The following is a 24090-nucleotide window of genomic DNA, read 5'->3' as shown; positions in this document are numbered from 1 at the left end:
TAATTGCATAAAGATACTGGTATATGTGTGCATGTATCTGAAAAGGGACTCGTTCTCGGGTTAAGTCTCCTTCTGGTCTATCGATACTTTTTTATAAGTATGGTAACAAATAGATCGTTTCCATCAAAAGGATCATTCAAGACCAGCTACAATATTATCAGACCTGAAAGCACATGGTAAATAAACTATAATCTATTCGGTTTTATTACTGCAAACAACCTTATTTCTTTGAAAATACCTTCACAACAGAGAAAAGCCCTGCAGTATTCAATAACCAAAACGTACAACACGAAACACAAAGTAATGCGATAACCCTCTGTCGAAACACAAATACTTTTATCACAGTGTGTTCAAAATGTTCTGTCAGTGTACTGTTTTAAAGGTAACAATTCCATGTTGTTGGCTTTCAGCACGTTAAAGAACTCCTGCGGGACATAATTCCCACACTCCGGTGTCTATCAAGAACGAGCATTTAGGACGGACGTAAAACAATTATTATTATTCTTTTCAGTGCAATACAGATACAAAGCTAACTGATCTGATGACATGGCCACGAGTAATCCGGTTTGTTTACATTATTATTGATTTATGTTGCATGTGTTCAAGTGGAAGAGATTTTATTATCTATTGGTTATTTTGTATATTCAGTAATTTTACAATTACTTCTTAGCGATCTGGTTATTTCTGCACGAACAGTCGTGTGTTTGGAATTTTTTTCAAATACCAAAACCTGAAAATCAAGCTAATGAACGCAGCAAAAAGCATTGCCTTTCAAACAACTTAACATCGAAATTAGTCCAGAAATACAATAACAAACATAGACGAACTGCTCAGACACGCAAAACACTAAACAGGACTAATGAAATTTGGTTAAAAGAGGAAATAAAAATTCCTATATCGCAAAAAAACATCATCTCAATAATGAACTTTATTCAACACATCTCAAAGTATCTTATGAACTCCCACATAGCTATTGGAATTATTTTCAACAAATTTCTACCCCCTGCAGGTGGGGGACGCACATGTAGAATACACTCGCGGTATCCCCTGCCTGTCGTAAGAGGCGACTGAAAGGGGCGACCAAGGGATGAATGAATAAGAACCATGAAACTACTCTTGATTCGTACCATCATGCGGGGAAAACATGGGTTGCATGTACTTGCAAGTAGTATCACTAACTTGGTACGAAATAGGTTTGTGATTCATTGCAGTAAAAAGCCTGGCCGGGTGGATTCCAGTACCCGTGCGTTGTACCCATGTGGGCAACACCGCGGGTCTGGGCGTAGCCTGTGAGTTGTACCACTATACGAGCGACACCGTGGGTCTGCGTTGCCTGTGATTAGTACTCACTATGTGAGGAACACCACGGGGCCCTTGGGACCGGCTCCCGTGACTAGTACACCTAGGTGAGGAAACTCATCGGTTGGCGTTGGCTGTAAGTGGCGCCATTGTGTGCGAAACACCATAGGTCTGCGCTACCTGTACGAAGTACAATACTTGTGAGTAGTACCATCTTTTGTGGAACACCGTGAGTCTTCGCTACTTCTGATTAATACCCCAACATGACACATACCATGGTTCTATTTTACTCGCGACATGTACCATTCTGTGGGGCCTTAGACTTGGATTTTGCACCCCCTTTAGACACCAAGCATCATTGTGCTTTATAAGTGGTTCCTTGGTCAGTAAAAATGTTATTTTTGATCTCTAATGAGTCCGATCCACTGGTTTTTGTTTGTTTGTTTTGTGTTTTATTGAGTTCCTGTCCATCCATTCATTCTTCATGACATATTTTATTTTTATTTTGGTCAGTGGATGCCTTTGAAATTTTTGTTCTTTCATTTCGTACCATTAGGGGCCGATGACCTTCGATGTTAGGCCCCTTAAAACACCAAGCATCATCATCATCATCAACAAATTTCTAAAGATAAAATAGAAAATTTAGCCATAAAGAAACAAAATACATTAAACAAAAAAACTGGAAACACTGAAACAACAAAGCAAACCAAAACCACTAACCATAATGGAAAATAAAGATCCTTCTAATCTTAACAAGAATTCCCAACATAAATTCCACCCACCCATAAAAAAATCTCACACTAACCGCATTTGACGATGTAGAGACGGCTATGTTGAGCAAGGGACCCAAACACAACTGGGGTAATGCATCATCCTATCAGAATATTATAACTGCCGTCACCGAAACAGAACTCGCTTTACAGAAAATCCCGTGCGGTATACGTGACAAAGTTAGACACGAAATCAGTAGAAAGATCCTGCAATACATCAATAACATTCACAATAATAACCTAAACATGAATACCACCAATAAATCCAACCTAACCAAACTCAAAAACAAAACAGAACAATCTACTAATAACAAAAGCCGACAAAGGCAACACTACGGTCATTATGGATAAGAATGAATACATAACAAAGACTAAAGAATGTTTCCAAGACAACACTTTTTCAATAAAACGCCGAGATCCAACCAATAACATACAAAGGAATTTAAAAAATCTACTCAAGAACACACACTTTCTTCTCACCGAAACAGAATCGGCTAAACTTATAACTATGAACCCCCAATTACCATCCGCAAAAGCCTACCCTAAAATTCACAAAGAAAATGTACCCATGAGACCTATTATAAACTATAGAGCCAGTCCAACCTATAAATTATCACAATTCATTCAAAAATTTTTGAAAAAGCATTATTCCTTTTTAGCAAACAAAACAATACAAAACTCAATAGATTTTTGGAACAGAACCAAAGAACTAAAGATCGAACAACATCATACTCTTGCTTCATTTGATATAGCAAACATGTACCCTAACATTCCTATCAAACAAACAATCAAAATAATAGAATGTAACCTAAAAATTCATAGCAACTTGAGCACCTTAGAAGTAGATGAATTCATGAATCTACTCAAATTTGCCATAAACAATAACTACTTCAGATTTCATGATACCATATATCAGCAACAAGGCCTACCTATGGGATCTCCTGCTTCCGGTATATTAGCAGAAATATATATAGACCACCTAGAACACACATTAATCAATAAAATAGATAATATATATTTTTGGTGCAGATTTATCGACGATATCTTCGTAATTATAAATAGATCCACTGATGCAGATACTATACTAGACAAACTTAACAATTTAGACCCCCAAATTAAATTCACTAAAGAAATCAAAAATAACCGTACCTTAAATTACTTGGACTTGACAATAACCAGACATGACAACCACTTATCTTACAAGATCTACAGGAAACCCACACACACTTTAAATACCATAAAAAATGACTCCATTCATCCTAACACACACAAAAGAGCAGCCTATTATAACATGATATATAGAGCTTTCAATATCCCAATGACAATAGAAGATCAAAATGAAAATGAAAACCTACAACCTGTTTTCCAGTCATTGACCGGGTCAGGGATGGAATGAATGAAGCAGATATAGGCTATTAGTACGATGGGGCGCCACTCCCAAAGTGACCGAGCTCGATAGCTGCAGTCGCTTAAGTGCGGCCAGTATCCAGTATTTGGGAGATAGTAGGTTCGAACCCCACTGTCGGCAGCCCTGAAAATGGTTTTCCGTGGTTTCCCATTTTCACACCAGGCAAATGCTGGGGCTGTACCTTAATTAAGGCCACGGCCGCTTCCTTCCCACTCCTAGCCCTTTCCTGTCCCATCGTCGCCATAAGACCTATCTGTGTCGGTGCGACGTAAAACAACTAGCAAAAAAAAAAACAACTCCCAAAGTGATTATTAATGACTGATAAATGCTATGAAATGAGAATGGAGTGTGTTGCTGAATGAAAGATGATAGGGAAAACCGGAGTACCCGGAGAAAAACCTGTCCCGCCTCCGCTTTGTCCAGCACAAATCTCACATGGAACGACCGGGATTTGAACCACGGTATCCAGCGGTGAGAGGCCGACGCGCTGCCGTCTGAGCCACGGAGGCTCAGAAGATCAAAATAATGAATAAAAATTAATCCACGATATAGCCAAACATAACGGATACAGCAAAGAAATGGTCAACAGAATCATTCACAAAATAAAATCCCAACCAAAAACCAAATTAATTAAAACAACCAAACCCAAAAAAAGATTATGTCCTATTCACCTTCAACAACACCAATATATATACTATAACTGATACTTTTAAGAAGCACAACCTGAAAATAGCATTCAAGACCACACACAACAGCACCAACACTATACACAACACCAAAACAGTCAATAATAATAATAAATACAACCAATCAGGTGTCTACCATATCAAATGTAACAACTGTGACACAAGTTCTATTGGACGTACCGGCAGAAACTTCACAATGAACACATAAATGCAGTAAAACACAACCATTTTTCATCAATAGGTCAACATGTAGAAGAATCTAAGCATAGTTTCACAGACATCAATAATGACATGATGATATTAAACATAAAATCTAAAGGCCCCCTGCTCAACATAACCGAAGATTTCTATATTTCTCTGGACCAATACGCTAACCCCAATCATAACATTAACGACATTACAGAGAAAACCAGTATCATTTTTTATAAAGCCATTTCTGCAATAAAGAATGACTATCTCAAAATAGTAAACACACGTCATAACAAACCGACGAATCACAAGCCTAACCCCGCCCCTACCTCCACAATAACCACTCCTCCTTCCCCTCCACCTACATCCCTCCCCACAGCTAATATGAGCCCCAGGCATACTCGTAGCAGAACACTGCAAGTTTCCGAACATACCAGTACACAACCTCCACAACAATAATAGTAAGTACTCTTTTCATACATACACTAGGCATTCCTTCATGCAGACTCTATACTTACATTAACTTATATTTACAGATAACAACCACATAACGTGCATAGACGTGAGAGGTGCCACCACCAACTGCTCTAAAACCAAACCCTGTCTCGCAATATATATAAAACTTACTAGAGTACAGTTGAATTGTACAGTACTCGGTGTTCAAGAAAACAAATTTTAATGATACGAGTTCCTACAGCACATCAATATAAAGTACATCAGCCATAGAACATTCTCGACGATCACCTAACACAACTAAATTAGCACAACAACAACAAGAAGATTGAAGAATGAGTGCTACACAACATGAACTCAAATTTTATGTTTATTTATTTATTTTATGCCTTTGTATGTGGTGAAGTTAGGGCTCACGGCCCTCTCTTACACTTAACCACTACGTACAGTACATAATCACATAATTTGGTAAAATAACATTAGCAGACCCTAGGAACTACCTAAATTTATGGAGTAATATTATAACAAATTATAATTGTTATTTTTAATGATTAATATTATCTAGCCTATCTACATCACCTAACAATAGTTCTAAATCACGCTTGCAATCATACACACTAACATTCATACAAGCTGGTCACGTATTTAAGAGGAAATCTCGACAAGACCATTTAAATGAGACTGTTGAAGTGCTATTACATATACTGACAGGGAGTGTGTTCCATAGCCTTGCCCCAGACACTTGGTAAGAGTGACTGTATACAGATGAATGATTAACCGGTGTCATAAGGGTAGAAGTCGATCTGGTATTATGTCCATGGAAAGATGAGAGGAAGTAAAATGCGAGGATAGGTATTCAGGTGTAGATTTGTTCAGAAGTCGAAAAATTAGTGTTGCAGTATGTAAATTCCTTAGTTGATCAATTTTCAGCCAGGATAGCTTCTCATAGTAAGGGGAAATATGTGTCCTAAAGTTCAAAGAAAATATAAATCGTATGCAAGAGTTCATTGCCCTTTGAAGTTTCATAGTTTGTTCTGCAGTTGCATCAGTTAATACGACATCACAGTAATAAATTATTGGGAAAATGAGGGTTTGAATAAGTTTTATTTTCATGCTGTGTAGAAGAATGGATTGTTTCATTTTTAGGGGGTGAAGAGATGCATAGACTTTTCTGCAGACACTTGTTATATGGTCATTCCAGTTTAATGTGTCATTCATGACAACGCCTAGGTTTTTTACAGACTTCTGAAAAGGTATAGCTTCTCCACAGAGCATGAGGTTAGGCTGTTGTATGATGTTTAGTGTATTTAAAAGTCTAGATTGTCCTATAATGATTGCTTGCGTTTTCTTCGGGTTAATTAATAGGCAGTTCTCTTTAGCATACGAGCTAATTGAATTTAAAGTTGAATTCATATGGTGGATTGCTTTGTCAGTGTCGGGGACCTTAAAGTGTGAGTATATCTGAAGATCGTCGGCATAAAGATGATAGTTGCAGTCGTTCAGATGAGAAGAAATGTCATTAATATAGATTAAGAACAACAGAGGTCCAAGAATAGACCCTTGGGGAACGCCAGATAGCTTAGTCCTCCATTCTGTAGTCTTCATGTTTGATACAACTCGCTGTCGTCTGTTTTTGAGGTATGAGCCCAAGAGCTGAATAGCAGAATGAGCCATGTGAAGTTTTTGTAACTTAGCTAACAATATGTCTATATTTACAGTGTCAAACGCACTGCTAAAGTCTAGAAGGATAAGTATAGTCAGTTTTCGTTCGTCCATAGCCCGTCTAATGTCATCCGTGATTTTGATTAGTGTAGTTGCAGTACTGTGTCCTTTCTTAAAACCAGACTGTAAGGGATCAAGTTCAGAATGTTTTTCCAAGTATTTAACAATTTGTTTATGCATTATCTTCTCCAGAACCTTAGAAAGTGCTGCGAGGATGCAGACAGGTCGGTAGTCAGATGTATTGCTTGCAGGAGAGATTTTTGGGACAGGGACAATGAGTGCATCTTTCCATTTAATTGGGATTTTGCCTGAAGTAAGACAGGTATTAAGTAAATGCGTAAAAATGGGCAGTATTATGTCGATTATGTAAGTCACAAATGAAATGGGAATTTCATCAGCTCCTGTTGCGTGAGATTTTATTGAATTAACTTCCCTTCTTACTTCATGTTCTGTAACGGTATCAAATTCAAATACAGGACGGACTGGGGATTGTTGCCTTAATATATTGTCAATGGTGTTTTGTACTGTTGTTGTGTCAGGAGTGAGACGTTCCGTGGAGAAATATGTATTTAACTCATCAAGGGACACCTCGGGATCAGTATGCTTCGCAAGTGGTTTGCCAATACCCAGTGACCGAAGTTGTCGCCATGTGGAACCAGTGTTAATGTTTTTGTTTAAATGCTGGAAATAATTAAATTTCTTATTACGAATTACAAGCTTAATTCGGTTTCGAAGAACACGGTACTGCTCATGCACGTCAGCTAGTTGAGTCTGCTTATAGCGTCGGTGTAGTGCGTCTCGTTCTTTCATCATAGTCTTAACATCAGCAGTCAGCCAAGGGCAGGGTGGACGTGTTACTCTCACAGAACGCTTTGGTGCATGTTTGTTGTACAATTCATGTAAAAGGGAATTAAAAATTTCTACTTTCTCGTCAATGTCACTCTTCATCATTATGTCATACCAGGGGCAGAGTTGTGCATCTTGTCTCAGTTGTATTAAATTCATCCTTTTAAAGTCTCTAAACGTTACATATTTCAGTCGGTACTTCGACACGCGAAGAGAGTATGCTAAGTATATGAGGTCATGTTTAGATATGTCAGGAACAGATACTTGACCGTGGTGAAGGATTTTTTGAGGGTTATTTGTTATTACTAGGTCTATGAATGTATCAGCGGAAATAGTGGAAGTATGGACGTGGCGGGTGGGTTTAAGGGGTAATATAGTCATGTCACAGGATTTAAAAATATTTTGTAGTCGTGAGGCGTCGTTGTTCAGAGTTAATAAATTGGTGTTAAAGTCTCCAAAAAGTATCACGTGCTCGTATGATGGTAGCAGTCTCAGTAAGCTGTCTTCGAAGTCATGGAAATCTCGCACTGCGTCAGGAGGCCTATATACTACACCTACAAGTACTTTCACAGAATTGACAAGCACCTCTACAAACATATATTCAGGAGCCGTTTTTACAGCAGGAGTAGACGTGTGAACAACTTTGCTCTTGAGCATTGATTTACAATATAGGGCGACCCCACCACCTCGTCTGTTCGTCCGATCATGTCTGTGAATATCATAACCCGCTATGTCAACCATGCTTGCGGGAATCGAACTACGGAGCCAACTCTCGCTTACAGCAACGATATGAATAGGACTGTCTTCAAATATCATCTTCAGTTCGTCGAGGTGAGTAACGATGGATTGGCTGTTGACATACGCACACAACAGGGCGCGATTAAATGACATCAGTTCCTTCTCTAAAATGGTATGGGTAGAATAGGAAGTAGAAAGTATTGAGGAATGGTCAGTGGCAAGTCGTGTCCTTCCAGACGTATGTTCCGGTGAAAGGGCTTTGGAGAGGGAGTGTTGGGGGTCTGTCCTGCAGTGGAATGCTGAGGGGTGAGGGAGGGAGCAAAGAGGGGGACTTTCAATAGCACTTCTCAACTCAAGCATGCTAACGGAATGTAAAACATGCGGCTTACCTTAATTTCCTCGTACTACAGTGGCCAGCTGATTCACACAAACACACACACACACACACACACATTCATAACTATGCACTAAATTAAAAATAAATAAACTACACAGAATGCACATTGTTCATATGTTGCTTTCACCATATTGCCCGATTAGTGATTGTAATTCCGCGAGTGAGTTCACTTGGAATTTCTTGCCGGAAACGTGAATGATTATCCTTCCGTCTTGGCTGTATGTGTTGCGCAGTCCAAAAGTGTCTCGTGCCTTATTCAAGATGTCCTTTCTCAGCCTAGTGAGGTATTCAGTTATAAGTAGTTTGGAGCCTTTCAGCTGTCGCTTAGCGCGCCAAACTTGATCCCGCTGGTGGTAGCGGAGGAATTTTATTATGATAGGACGATTACCCTCGGTCACTACGTCCGCAGTCGATCTACGCTGGCGTCCCAGTCGATGACAGCGATCGATGTAGTCCATGGACAGTTCGATTTTCAGGTTATCACGGAAAGTTTCAATGACCTTTCCATAGATATCCTCATTAGGCGTCTCACTCACTCCATGCAGAAGGAGACAATTACGCCTACTGTACTGTTCCACTTCGTCACTCCGAGCCTCCTGAATTTCCAGTCGTTTCTCGATATCTACAAGATTGTCTTTCAGAACAGAGAGTTCAGCACAGATGGAATTTCTATTTTAATGTGTTATAATTTTCAAGTGTTTTATACTGTGGCCTACATGTTTTAATGTGTTTAATGTACTCAATATCCATGTACACTAAATAGGTTTTAGTTTATTGTAACCATCACCACCATCTTTAATCACAAATATTTTAACATAACAATACTGCAATATATTTTACTTCCATTCTTCATTAGACATCCGGATGATCTAACGTAACATCTTTTTTATTTTGTCTAATGACTATAAATGTTATGTACTAGCTGATGATGGCCATGATAGGCCGAAACTGATACTAGTGTAATAATTCATTCACAATAAAGAAGTATTGATCGGTGGAACACTTTTCTTGTCTATAAGTTGAATCCAATCAATACGGAAAATGAAGCTTATAAATAATAATAGTGTGTTTGGAAGCCGAAACTCCGATTGCAAAAAAAATATATATATTTGAAGAGAAGATTCGAACTAAGACAAAACGTAGTGAAGGATAATACCCACCGATGATATTTAGCCAACTGATCCGTGCTGACAGCTCGTGTTCTATGTTTACTAATCATTTCTGTTTCCACCATATTCGTCCTGGCTGAGGTCCAATCGAAGCATGTCTCGAAATGCATCGAGATAGTGGTATTAGGCTCGAGTATCTCAAACGAGAGTTATGCCCATCCCTACGAAGGCCTCGAAGATGCATCGAGAGTAGTGATGTCAGTCTCGAGTATCTCAAACAAGAGTTTTGCCCATCACTACTTTATACCAATCATCAGGTACTTGCTTTTTTTCTCAGCCTAAATAACCAATGTAGACCAATAGGTCCTGCTGCCTTCATCATTTCCACACACATTTCATCCATCCCTGCTGCTTTTCCTGTTTTCATTTGTTTAACAGCCATTTCCACCTCTGCCATTGCAGTATCGCTCTCCATTTCTGGATCATTCTGATTTACCACTACACTCCCTTCTGCATCATTTCTCACATTCAGGAATTTATCAAAATAATCTTTCCACCTGTTCTTTATCATCTCTAGGTCTGTTATTACATTTCCTCTCTCTTCCTTCACTTGTTTTGTGTAGATTTTTTATTTTCTCTTATTTATCAACCCATACAGCATCCGTTTTCCACCATGTACATCCTTTTCCAACTCTTGCATGAATCTCTCCCAACATTTTTTCTTTTCCTCATTTATGACTTTTTTAAACTTTTAATTTCCTGATACTTAATCTTACTTCCTTCTTTGCTGTATATATTCCATTCTTGCGATGCTTTCTTCTTATGTTTAACACCCTTTTTCACCTTTTCATTCCACGGTATCTTCTCTTCCTTCACTCTCACCAAAGTCCTGCCACAGATATTCTCTGCACAACTTACAAACATGTTTTTAAATTTGCAGTTTCTATTTCTGATATGGGGATGTGGTGTTTTAACTCCTCCTGAAAATTCTCCCAAGTTCTTTTATTTTTTAATTTCCATACTTTTATGTTATTCTGTCATTTCTTTTACTCTCACAATTTTACCTGTTTTCAATTTTGCCACCACTACTCTGTAGTCTCCATCATATGTCTCACCTGACAGTGCTGTTACATCCATTAACTGTTTACAATATATTTTCTCCACCAAAAAATAACAGTTTTTGTCCACCTTTCATCCCAACCATATCTGGTGATCTTCTTTCTAAACCAAGTGTTACCTACAATCATTCCATTTCTCTCACAAAAATCAATGAACTTATCTCCCTCATGGTTTCTTTCTCCATATCCAAATGGACCAATCCCTTCTTCTTTACCAATTCTGACATTTCCAAGCTGCGCATTGAGGTCTTGCATGACTATCACTTCCACATCGGTGATTACTTCCTCGAGTATGTCCAAGAATTCCCCTATTATTATTATTATCATTATTGTTGTTGTTGTTGTTGTTATTATTATTATTATTATTATTATTATTATTATTATTATTATTATTATTATTATCATCATCATCATCATCATCAGAAACAACCATAAAAAGTGATGTTTATGTTAGGTGTGATCGGATTTGTCTGAAACTTTTAGCCAAATCCAGTGCCCTTTGGGTAGCTTTGATAGATTTTGTCTTCTGGTCTACCTGTATAGCTTTAACCATAGTACACGTTCTCATTGTGGTGTATTGACATACACATTCCAAAATTGAAGATCTTTTTTCAGGGCAAAATTCTGGCTCTGAAGTGTTTTGATGCAATTAGCAGTTCAAAGGGCAGTTAATACATACCGTATTTCTCTGAATCAAAGATGACCACTTTTTTCCTTCAAAAAAAAATGTAATCAGGTTTAAATCTGCTTTCTGAAATCATAGTCTTATTAAATGAATTACAAATCTAGTGTGAGAAAAAATACACACACTCAAGTATCTTATAAATTCTGCCTACTTCCCTATCATTATTATTAGAGGCATATGATAGCCTTTGAAAGTTCAGAGAATTTGTCTTTGTTGTACCACTTCACGAGCCCGCATTTGTATCGCATCTTAGGTTGTGGGCATTTCCCTCCTTGCTTTTTTCGTGCATATACTTCACAATTTCATCTTCATCTCCTTTAATCCTCTGCAGATGTATGGATTCTAGAAATTTCTGCTGCCAGGACAAAGATGTTTTGGGATAAACTAGCAAGTTCATAAAGTGTTGTTTGACGTATTATTATTTATATCTAACACAAAAATGATATGCACTATAAATACTTATTTCTGTACCAAAGAAATATGCATCCTTTCCAAAATGTGTACATTTTCAATGAATATAGGGGAGAACGGGGTAGGTTAACAATACTAAGCTTCTTTTCAACATTCCACCAGAACATGACGTGTTTTACGCCTGTGATGACCTGTATTACTGCTTACCTTTTTATGCAACAGTTCTGCAATGTTCAGAGTTCTAGTTTAATAGCTTTTTCATAAAGTAGATAAGTTTAATTTTATGTAAATTAATCATCTTGCCCCGTGCCAGGGGTAAGTTGACGAACCTATTGGGGTAAGATGACGAACATTCTTCTCAGCTGCTTCAACATAGAGCTTCACTGAAATTTGTTAAACACACCATTGAAACTTGTAGTAACTTGATTTTAATTATGTACTACACAAGGACATACATTTCTAAAGAACATATATTTGAAAAATGTTAACCCTTTCGTTCCCAGATATTTTGGCGGGGTGTGTGCAAGAAATTCCAGGCCCTTTTCTTGCTTTATTGTAGTATTTTACTAAAATACGCATATTTCACTTATTTATTGTCCAAATTGAATAATTCTTATGTTTTATTTGTAAATTCATACTCTTAAAAGTTACTAAATGCAAAAAATAGTTATGCAAAAAAGATATATAATTTACCAAAATCTACTGACCAAATCAGAAAGCTGGTTTTTTTCATATTTCTTCAAAATTTCAAATACAAAAGAAAATATAGCTGGCCTCCAACCATCTATATCTTAAAAGAATATTTTAAAATGAAAAAATCACTACCTTTCAAAAGTTTATTTGAGAAAATTAACGTTATTGAAGATTAAACATAAACCAGCAATTTTTATTTTTCGGCACATAAATTTCATACGTTCAAAATAACAATAGTAAATAATAAGAAAACCCACAAAAATGTCATTGTTCATTAAAATAACATTAACTTTCAAAAAATTACACTTTGCTAGTTACAGTTGATATATTTACAGTATATATGTACAAACATGTGTGTGCCAATAACCTTTAACATTTGTGCAGAGGGTAGCATAAAGGGTGCAATCCCTTTTTGCACTTTGAGCATATAAAAGTAGATTTTTTCTTTTGCCTCCAGATTTGGTGTTAGCTGCACTGCATTCAAAAAAGCTCTTTCTATGCACGCCTACAGGCATCAGCACTGTTTAGTTCCCTCCAACAACATAGTCAAATTAGTCTAGATTTCACTCGCTTTTTTCTGCACTGTATACTATACTTAAGTTTGTGTAAGTGGTTGATATGAGTACAACATTTTTCCCGATTAATTTGATGTCTGTTATGTGTATATTTGAGAGTGTATTATATTTTTAAAACATTATTTACGATACGGGCGCTGGGAGCAAAAGGGTTAAAATACTTTAAAATATACGGGGGCGAGTTGGCCGTGCGGTTAGGAGCATGCAGCTGTGACCGTGCATCCGGGAGATAGTGGGTTCGAACCCCACTGTCGGCAGCCCTGAAGATGGTTTTCCATGATTTCCCATTTTCACACCAGGCAAATGCTGGGGCTGTACCTTAATTAAGGCCACGGCCGCTTCCTTCCCATTCCTAGGCCTTCCCTCTCCCATCTTTGCCATAAGATCTATCTGTGTCGGTGCAACGTAAAGCAACTAGCAATAAAAAAAAACTTTAAAATAAATTAAAAGTAATTTTTAGAAGTTCCTGCTAAAATTAATAACTACTATATGCTACATAGAATACAAGAACTCTGGAGAAAACAGTTTTAAATTGGAATAGACTCGGCACGTATCACAGACAAACCGTCCACTGCCTTCATAACTTGAGCAGTCTTATGCCACCGCATTTTACAGTTATCACACTGAATCCAGTCTTTCTTTGGAGGATGAACATACTTTTCTTCACACACTGGACATGCAGAATTTTCTTGCTGCCGATTATTGCCAAATTCGGATATGAAGCCCAACTGCTAGGCTACTTTCCTTCTCTTGGTTTTACATTTCTGCTCTTTCTTCAGCATTTCTTTTTGATGTAGCATGTCCATGGGTGTGCTGGGTATGAAGGATGCTCTTCTCCTTGCACTTTTCCTCGTTGCGACAGGCCTTTGAGTGTACGGTAGGTTAACACAGTTTTTAGATTCATTTATGTTTTGTATTAACCCCCGTTTTCACTGAATTTTATTGCGAGTTGTTTATTGCTCCATATGATGATGTACCGTAAACTGGGGTTACTTTGTGACTGCAGGGGTTACTTTGTGACAGGTGCGCGCCAAATAATAATTTCATATTTCACGGGATATGCATCAATGGTCTGACAATGAACACTATGTTTTCACACCTCAATAATGCTGCTACCTGGGTATACAATGATAATGTCCTAAGTGTTGGACTGTTGGCAACATAGAGCCTTTTGGTGTATTGTACTGAGCAAGTGATTTTGTGAATAGCGGGAAACTTTTGTCGGCGACAGAAAACTTTAATGAGGTACACACATCAAAGTTAGTGGAAATCTTAATTTCATGTTTCCTGATAAAAATGCGCGAATCTCATGTCGCTTTGAGCTTTCTTTCATTTACTTATGTTAAAATAAAATAAAGAGGAGAAGTTTGTGACAACAATGACTCTGATTGAAATAATAACATTAAGTTATTTATTAGACCACCTAATCAATACAAAATCGTCTTGGATGATTTACATAAATTTGTTAGCTAATAGTGGTACATGTTTCGCCTTCCTTGAAGGCATCATCAGCCATAGTCTTAACCTTAAATTAAAAATAAGCGTCTAAATAACATGTAGTAATGAAATGAATTTTAAAATCTTGAAGAGATTTGAAGTAAAATAACATTAAAAATAACAATGATGGTTTGAAAATACAATGTGATGAGATACAATAGTGGAAGTATTAACAAAATTAACATTAGAAGGCTGCTAAAATAAGTACAATGGATAAAACAACAGATTGTTATACAACAAGTAGTAAGATTGCATAAAAGTAAAGTTGATAGTCTGGCGGTTATAATTAGATGATGGCGAAAAATCTTATATAATCAAAGTGAAGAAGAGAAAATAAAAGTCAAAGTTAGTCGAGAGATCCGAAGTTAATCATGATCTTGAAGATAAAAGACGAAAGTCAGATGCATATGGAGAAGTTGTAGAACACGTTGAGGATATGAAGTTGGTGAATAGAAGTTGAAGAACAGTTTCAAATAGGATCACTATGGACCATCTCAAAATTTTGAAGTGATGTTCAAATGTTGCAAATTGTGAGCTTGCAGATATTCAAGTTGAAAAAGCATATAAAAGTGGAATCTGTAAATGGAAGCATGAAACGTAGAGTTAATTGTGTGAAAAGATATTTGAAAAATATTGAAGTAGAATCGTATGCACTTACCATTTGACGGTGACAAAGATAGCTTGCAATATTATGAGTTAGAAGTATTTGCAACAGTAGACTTCTTGCTACGTGTGTTATAACTGTAGTTTTGTGCTGGAGGGGGATCTGTTTGCGTTGACGTAACTATTGGAGGGGGGCTGGTATTGGTGGGAGGGAAGGAAGAGAGTGTATTACTGCGCGTGTTGTAACGGTGTAAGGCTATTGGAGGGAGCGATGTTACGGTGGGTGTGGCTATGGGTTTATTGGTTATTTAATTCTTATTGTGAGCACACTATTAGCAGAAGCTTCCTGCACATACCTCAGATATTTTAGTGTGACAGCACCAGACTCTCCTACCACTATGTCTCAGACTGAAAGGAATTTCCTTCTATGTGTAAGTTATACGTGTGAGATATCGGGCCCAAGATCACATGGTAGCCAACTTAGTGAACAGAAGACTACAAAAGTTATGGTTGATTTGTCATCTTGCCCCCTACAATACACAAGTCTTATATCTAACAATTGCGCTGAGCATTCAACCGCACCGTATTATTTTATGGTACGTTTGCCTTTTCTGAAGTCTTCACGTTCCTAGCGAACTCTTTTATCTATGATCTATTACTCTTTCCCATTATGTGTTGTTACCACTATGTAATCTTTCCTTATTCCGGTAGATGGCATCTCATACGTTAGCATAGGTCAAAGCATTTCTTTTCTGCCCCGTCTTGTTGGGTTATCTTTCTGGTTGGTTGTGTGGGGAATTTTTTTGACCTGAGAAGATGGAAGGATTGGATTTCCAAGTCGCCTTCGTGGCAGATAAAAGATATTTTAACCGATTCAAGATGTCTGTACATGTCTCGGCCTTTCGAGAATGTTAATGGCTTATATAATCGAGGTATTTATTTTTCTTTGATCTTTTTGGTTGGGTTAGAAAAGCTTCCCTCATTATGTGTTTTTTCTAATTTATTCGTGTGTTAACCTTGATTTTCTTTTACTGAACCAATATGTTTATTTTGTGAATTGAAGGTAACACGGATTCATGTGTGTGTATGTGATTGTTTGCTGTGTCCCGGCAGAGACATTTCTCTCAGGTCGCTTCATTAACGTTCCGCTTGAGCTCATGTTGTGTTATTTTATCGCGTGTTCTGTGTAATTCATGTCCATTTCATAGACCTGGTATGAATTCAAGCTAACTACGCGATTTGCCTGCTTCTGTGTGTTTCGGTGTTGGAGACACTTTGTCTCTTTGATGGACCACTTTCTGGTTCATATTGTCTGAGCTCGAGAGCGGTTGTTTATTTTATTATGTGCTGTGCGTTGATGCTCTTATAGACCCCTTTATTTGCGACGACCTGACCCCTTGGTCTCTGCGTGAGCGTGGGTGGTTCTGACGCTTTATTTGTGATACCTTTTGTGCCTAATTTACTTATTTATTGCTCGTTTCACATTGCCGTCATTGGCTTTCCTTACCTATTTTCCAGTTTAATATGTTTTATTCCTTGAGGGTTGCCTTTCCATATTTTTGTTGTTTTGCGTGAAACCATGGTAACCGCACCTTTTTCCCTTTTTTTCTCTCTGGTTGAATTTTAAGAGCTTTCCTCTTCTCCCATTTTATGCTCCTTTTACTTTGTGATTGTATTCTCTGGGGACATGATTTTATTGTTGGGAGTCTTTGTGTCTTGACCGAGGAATTGAATGAGAGCGTGTTATGATGCTATTACTCTCTAAACTTATGACTGTCTTGACCTGGCGTGCTACAAAGAATTGTTTTGTACCCACCTAAATTCATATTCTTCAACCAATTAATATAGATGCCAAATCCTTATACCAAACTTTTCGTCACATCCTTTACAAAGATAAGCGTGTGTGAAGATACTATTATCATTGAGTCTGGTGTATTTTAATCACGGGTCACATATTACTGATATTACCTATTTGATTTTTGGCCCCCTTGTTTTACTTATACTATTTTCTTTTGATTTTTACTCCATAATCAATTTATGTTCTTACCCTTATTACTGTTATGTTTTTGTTTCTTTGCATCTCTTATATGTTTTTTTTATCTGTAAGAGGCCCGAGTTCAGTTCCTGGCAGTTTTCTTTTCACTAGTTTTGACCGAATCCACTGCACTGGGTCTTCGTCGCGCTCTTAGTGTTAGTTCAGCATTTCTTTGTAAAAATAATAGTGAAGGGTGTGAAGGGAAGTGGTGCGGTTGCCATGGTAGCTGCGAGTGGTGTTCATTATTATGAATGTGAGACGACTCTTGATTTTTCACATAAAATTCTGAGGAAAAACTTATTGGATTCGGAGAAATACTGCATTCATAGTTTCGACCTTCTACAACTGGAAATTATATGCTGTGATACTGTGAAATTATACCTCTTTAAATAACTTTATTTGTTATTCTTCTCAACAATTCTATTATTTCCCTTTTTAATGTTGTTTATTGCTATCCTTAGTTTTGTTACATTTTTATTGGTTAATGAATGTTTTACTATTAATTTCTGAGTAGTGCAATTCATTCTTATGAATGCTTGTTGTAGACCCTGGTGTACTGACGGGTAGTATGGAGGGCCATACCGATGCTGTTTGGGGTCTCAGCATACACAGTCAGCGGCTACAGCTCCTCTCATGTTCAGCCGATGGTACTGTGAAGCTCTGGTCTCCTACCAGTAAGGTGCCACTGCTTTCCAGTTATTCATCTGAACAAGGTTTGTTGATGTTCAGTGAATGGTTTGCAACCTTACACTTTCCAATTTTTCTAGCTCTAGCAATTTAAGGCTTAACTGCCTTGAACAATTAACTTTTCCACAACACATAAGATGTCACATTGCTTTTGTACATTTATAAAATGCTCAGAATCACAGCTAATATTTTTTAAGTTAATGTTTAATGTAAATGTGTGTTTGCTGGTGCCCTTTCATTTCTTTGAGATATTGCTGGCCTGCAGATTACGAGGTGACGCATGGTCAGTGTGACGAATCCACTCGGCCGTTATTCCTGGCTCACTAGACCAGGGTTGCCATCTCATCATTAAATAGGTCCTCAATTAAAGGTAATCGTAGAATGAGTGAACCTGGAACCAGCCCTCATATCCAGGTTAAAATACCTGGCCTGGCTGGAAATCGAACCCAGGCCCTCTGGGTGAGAGGCAGGCAAGTTAGACCGACCGCGGGGCCGGCTTCAAACATTAAATACTGGTATGTGACTTAAAAATCTTGAAAACTTTACCGGGCAATCTTCATCAGTTTCCTTTGAAAACTTCTTTCAGTTCAGCAACTTTGATCAGCCAAAGTCTTACAATAATTGACCACAAGTAGTTTTTAATTCTCTAATCTAATAAAATAAAGCACATTAGATACAAAAGCGCCCAACACAATGGTGAAATCCCTTTTTTTTTTTAAACCTTCCATTGTAATTTGGTCACCAGCATACTGTTCATAGTCAGTTTATGGAAATCTTGTACCGCGTATATTAGGCCTACATCGATTTTAAAGATTATGTTGAACTTGAGAATATGGTTTTGAATGTATTATATTCTGTTCTGCCCATCACTAATCACAATCAAATTGGAAAGAGAAAAAATATCATTAACGCTTCCGAAATTATGGTTATAACATTTTAACACAAAAACGCAAAATTCACAGTCTTATATTACGACCAAAACAGCAATGAGCAATCCCGAAACCTCCCATGGCTTTATGTAAAGTAATCGCCACGTAAGGCAATACACTAGAAAGTAAATATTGCCGTCAGATTTTCTTCTTTTCTCTTTTTTGTAATGGCTGATCACTGCTGCATACCTGCCAACCCTTCCGATTTACCCGGAAACTTTCCGATTTTTAACTCGTCTTCCGGTTTTCCGATTTACTTTTATTTCTTCCTATTTTTGACCAATATTACCTCCAGTACGGTCAGTACTCTTCCCCTAGGACGAATTCTTATGTGCTTGTGTAATTTACGCAACCTCATTTTTAAGGATATTTATTTGATGCTTTATTTGGCGGGCGGATCATCCGCTGCCTTCGTGTATCGTATTTCCTGCTCACTACAGCAGCATGTGTGCTGCTCAGGTGGGAATTCGGGACGGCAATCGTCGTACGAGTCAGAGAAGGTCATGCGCACTAGCGACTGCTAGGGACTCCGTTGGTCGGGACGAAAGAGTTGAGTCTGTTATTGTATGGTTCACGCGCTCGTTTCTGTGCGTAGTTTCGTTGGGAGTTTTAGACCATGTGTTTTTTCTTGTGGTTCTGTGCTTTTCCCCCTGTCGAAGTCGTATGTTATTAATGTACGAGACATATTGATCTGTTTTGAATGTGGTAGTTTCGCGTATTTCAGTGCTTTTGTGTTGATCTTAGTTCATAATTTTAATGGCTTCAATGTATTTCAGAGAGTTGTGTCAGTGACAGTTTGTGATATTTTCTCTTCACATGATGACTACAAAACATAACAAACGTTATCTCCAAGTGTTCAGGGATACCTATAAGACTGAATTTCCGTTCATTTTACAATCTAATAAAGGAAACTATTATGCATTTTGTTCTGTGTCAGTGTGATATAAATATCTCGCATGGAGGGAAAACTGATATTGTAGCTCACAGTGTCACACAAAAACACAAAGATAGTGCTAGCTGTCTTGAGAGGAACAAAAAATTAAGTAATTTTTTTGTAGGTGGGAAGGATGATGTTGCAGTCACTCGAGCAGAATGTTTGTTCACGGATTTCATTGTCGAACATAACCTTGCATTGTCTTGTTCTGATCACGCAGGGCCATTGTTCAGAAAGATGTCCCCAGATTCAGACATTGCGAAGAAGTAGGCGTGTGCTAGAACAAAAACATCTGCCATAATTAATGAAATGGCCCGTGATGCAGATAGTAAGGTCGCAGGCACCTCACATTCATGTCATAAGATCAATGCTGACGGATATGTTGAAGGACATTCTGTGTAGGTTTGTTAAGCCAGTGGTTATAAAAAGATATCCTACACTTTTAGAAGTGGTCTATCACATGAGAGAGAATCAGAAAGCTGATGATGATTTAGTAATTGGCTGTTCAACATCTTGTCCTGTAGAAAATCTGGCACCTGAGGAGAAGAAAAACTTTTATTTGCATTTCAGGAACTATTTTATTGCAGTTTGTGACTATATAATAATAAAAGGAAGTGTCTGTCTGTGCGCGATGCCCAGCAAAATCTACAGCACGCAGAGATCTGAAATTTTGAACATAGGTAGATGAAAGGGGGTCCGAATGCACCTCGAAGCCGGAATTTTCATTTTCGCTTTCGTTGGTGAGTTATGAACGAAAAACCATCGGAAAACGTGTATTGGAATATGACAATCCAACGTGCTGTCACCAAGATTAAATGCATAGAGTCACTGTCGCTAGGCAACTTACATAAGGTAGGTAGAGAACACATATCAAGAAGCCATTTTAAGTCCATGGTATTGGAAGCCATTTTCTGTCCCCAACACGCAAAACCACATTCAATCCGTGGTATCCGGAAGCGTTTGTCTGTGTGTATGTGTGCGTTGCCCAGCAAAATGTACGGTACGTAGAGATCTGAAATTTTTAATTAAGCGTATTCTTGCGAACGTAGATGAATTTTTATGCAGGTTAAGAGCTGTTTTCACAACGACATGACAAATATAGGATATCGGAAGGCAAAACAAACACTTATATTCTACGAATCTGCCGCAGACAGGATTTGGAAAAGTTCCTTTGTACTAGAACGTGGTCTTTAAGAAGGTGAGAAAATGCAAGAATAACGGTAAATAAATAAATAAATAACGCGATTCGTAATGCTTCACATTAAAAGGACGTGTTAAGTGATAACAATAGAAGAGAATAACGATGCAAACCAGACCATTCTTTTTTTGCTAGTTATTCATAAATTTAATTTGAATAGTGATGTTTTTTTTAATGCTGAAGTAGCTCAGAAAAAATTCTTTGCAGACTTCTTCCTTCAATGCCATAAAATATTTTGTTTCAAAGTTTACTGTTATATTGCCAGTGAAAGATGGTGAAGATGACCAAGAAGCAGTGGATGCATTACAGTGCCAGTTTTGTGCTCTACACCTGGAGGATTTACCATTGTCTGTTGTGCAAGAAGAAAGAGTAGATTGTTCTTGGTCTGCTATAGGGGATATACAAGTTGCAGATGGGTGTTTCAAATATGATAGAATCGCAAAAGTAATGCTCTCAATATTGACAATTCCACACCGCAATGCCGAGTGTGAAAGATTGTTCAGCCAGGTAAAAAAGACGAGGACACAATTCCAATCATCTCTGAAAGACGAAAATCTCAATAAACTATTGGTGGTCAAATCAAGCCTATGTGGAAAGTGTTATGAACAGCAGTATGACAGTGCATTGTTGAAGAGGGCAAAGTTAGCTCCCAGTTCAATGCTAAACAAGTAAACACAGCAGTCTCTTATCACATAGATGTGTATATTCTTCACCATTTGGTAAGTTGTAGTCAGTTCTTGAAATGTTACTATTCGTATGTATGTGTCATAAATGAGAATGATTATTAGGTACGTTGTCTTGCAATCGTTTTTGTTTTCTTAGTTTAATATTTTAAATGTAATGGTTAAATTGTATTGTAACTGTAGATATGTATGCCTTTCATCGTGTCCTCTTTTTACCAAGACCGTTACGCAGTACACTTGTAGAAATCCAAGAATTAAAAAAATGTTCCTATTTTTGATTTCTAAAAGTTGGCAGGTATGCTGCTGCCAACCTGCCTGGTTACATATTAAAATCACCAGACATAACCATAACAAACTAATCTAAATGTAAGCATCGATAAATGAGTGTTTCCCTACCCTAGTAAATGATACAAGTTAAGATTAAATAAATCAAGATATTTATAATTAAGTCGGTTACCACGCTCAATGAGGAATTGAGGAAATAAACACACTTTTTCACTCAAATTAATGTTACATATTTCTGTCTTTATTTTGATATACAGTAGGGGTACTATAACCATATTCTTAAAAAGAGGGGCATGTTAAACGATGCAATTTATTTAATAAGTGATTTATGAAAGTTCCAGACAATAATTAATAACTTCCCTTTCTTTTGCACAAACATTTCCTTCTCTTCAATAACCAGTAAAGAGAGAGATTATTGAGCATATTTTCAGCCTGCAGTCTGGTTATATCTTCAAGCTTATCCAGGAAATATATAGGAATACATACTACTGTGCCAAGTTCCGTGAACGGAAATTAGGTCAGCTTTCAAGTTTATTGCGGAATTGAAAATAATAATGTTATTAGTTCTACTACCATAACTACTTCTATCGTTTTCATATATGCCGAGGTGCCAAAATTTCGTCCCGCAAGAGTTATTTCATGTACCGGTAGATCTAGACATGAGACGGGCGAATTTGAGCACTTTCAAATACTGCCGGACTCGAACCCACCAACCTGAGCTATACTCCGTACGGCTCTACTTCTAAATTGACGTTTTAGCAGATTTTGGCTCTGTCTGGTGGTTATGCGCTGAAGCATAGACATCCAACCAATCCCAAGCTGCCATTCATATCGATTTATATCGGCAGAGCACGATCTCGAAACTTAGTTACCAACTCTAATATTTACATTCGCCACGTGGTTAACCTATCTCGCTCAACGTGTATGCTATTCGGTACGGTTCGCGATCTTTTTTCATTTTCCTTCAGTAATTAGTGTGTTCTTCATATTGTTGGAGGGTTCTAGTGACTGAGATCAGTGGAGTGCTCCCTTTGTAGGCCATAACCTCCTTTCTGTGCCAGCCATTAGCCGTTAGTGATGTGTTATTTCCTCATTCTCTTTTATTGTTAATAATATATTCTCTTTTAGTGCCAGATATTGTTAGAAAGTGTAGTTCTTGTGAATTTGTTTTCAATCCATATTCATTCGTTTTTCTGAGTACTGTATTGCAATTTAAAAGGGCTGTTTATCGCGGTTGTATTGCATCAGCTGTTCCCGCGGCAGTAGCGCGCTGGCAACAGAGGGAAGGCGATGCTCATTTGTTTTGCAAAACTTCAATTTAGAAGTAAGGCCGTGCGGAGTATAGTCATACATTTTCTCCTTCACTCGCTTAAATTAATTTTAAACATTTCCTGCCTTTATTCTGATGTATGCATTACTACAACTGATTAAAGGGACTGGGAGGGGTGAGGGGAAAGAGACAAAGAATCTACATTGTATAATACATTGCAATTTCTGTAAGTTCAAGGACTTACTGCATAGGACATATCAGTCCTTCCTTTTAATAATAATGCTGATAGCTTTACATCCCACTAAGTACTTTTACGGTTTTCGGAGACGCCGAGGTGGCAGAATTTTGTCCTGCAGGAGTTCTTTTACATGCCAGTAAATCTATGGACATGAAACTGATGTATTTGAGTACCTTCCAATACCACCGGACCTAGCCAGGATCGAACCTGCCAAGTTGAGGTCAGAAGGCCAGCGCCTCAGCCGTCTGAGCCACTCAGCCCGGTGCCCTTCCTTTTGCTTGGATGTTGTCTTCTTTCTTCAATAAGCAGTAGGGGATGGGGGGCATTTTAAACATATTTTCAGCTTGCAACTTGGTGTATTTCAAGCTTACAACATTAGGGAAATCCAGGAAAGGTACAGGGATGCTAATGAGTCAGATAACATTACCAGATTTTTACATATATATTGGCTAAAATCACATGAAAACAGGTTGTAAGGCAAGAATGGGTTAGGAAAGAGGGCTAGGACTTAAAATGAAAATAAGCAGTTGTTGCCTTAAAGGTACAGCCACAGCATTAGCCTGAAATGAAAATGAGGAAACAAAAAAAGGAAAAAACAACAACTTCAGACCTGCCGACTATGGGACTTGAAT

At 37.7% G+C, this 24090-nt stretch overlaps 1 protein-coding gene across 1 annotated transcript in view; it reads left to right on the top strand.

The window, feature by feature from the left end:
• Window positions 1-24090, top strand: part of Cka (Connector of kinase to AP-1) — a 256304-nt gene that overhangs the window by 170166 nt on the left and 62048 nt on the right. Inside the window, exon 10 of the mRNA XM_067153572.2 lies at window positions 17780-17947. Within this exon, the coding sequence (XP_067009673.2) occupies window positions 17780-17947 (168 nt within the window). The remainder of the gene's footprint in view (window positions 1-17779; window positions 17948-24090) is intronic.

This window comes from Anabrus simplex, chromosome 9 (assembly GCF_040414725.1).
Source record: "Anabrus simplex isolate iqAnaSimp1 chromosome 9, ASM4041472v1, whole genome shotgun sequence".
NCBI lineage: Eukaryota > Metazoa > Arthropoda > Insecta > Orthoptera > Tettigoniidae > Anabrus > Anabrus simplex.
This window is presented reverse-complemented; position numbering and strand designations above follow the sequence as displayed.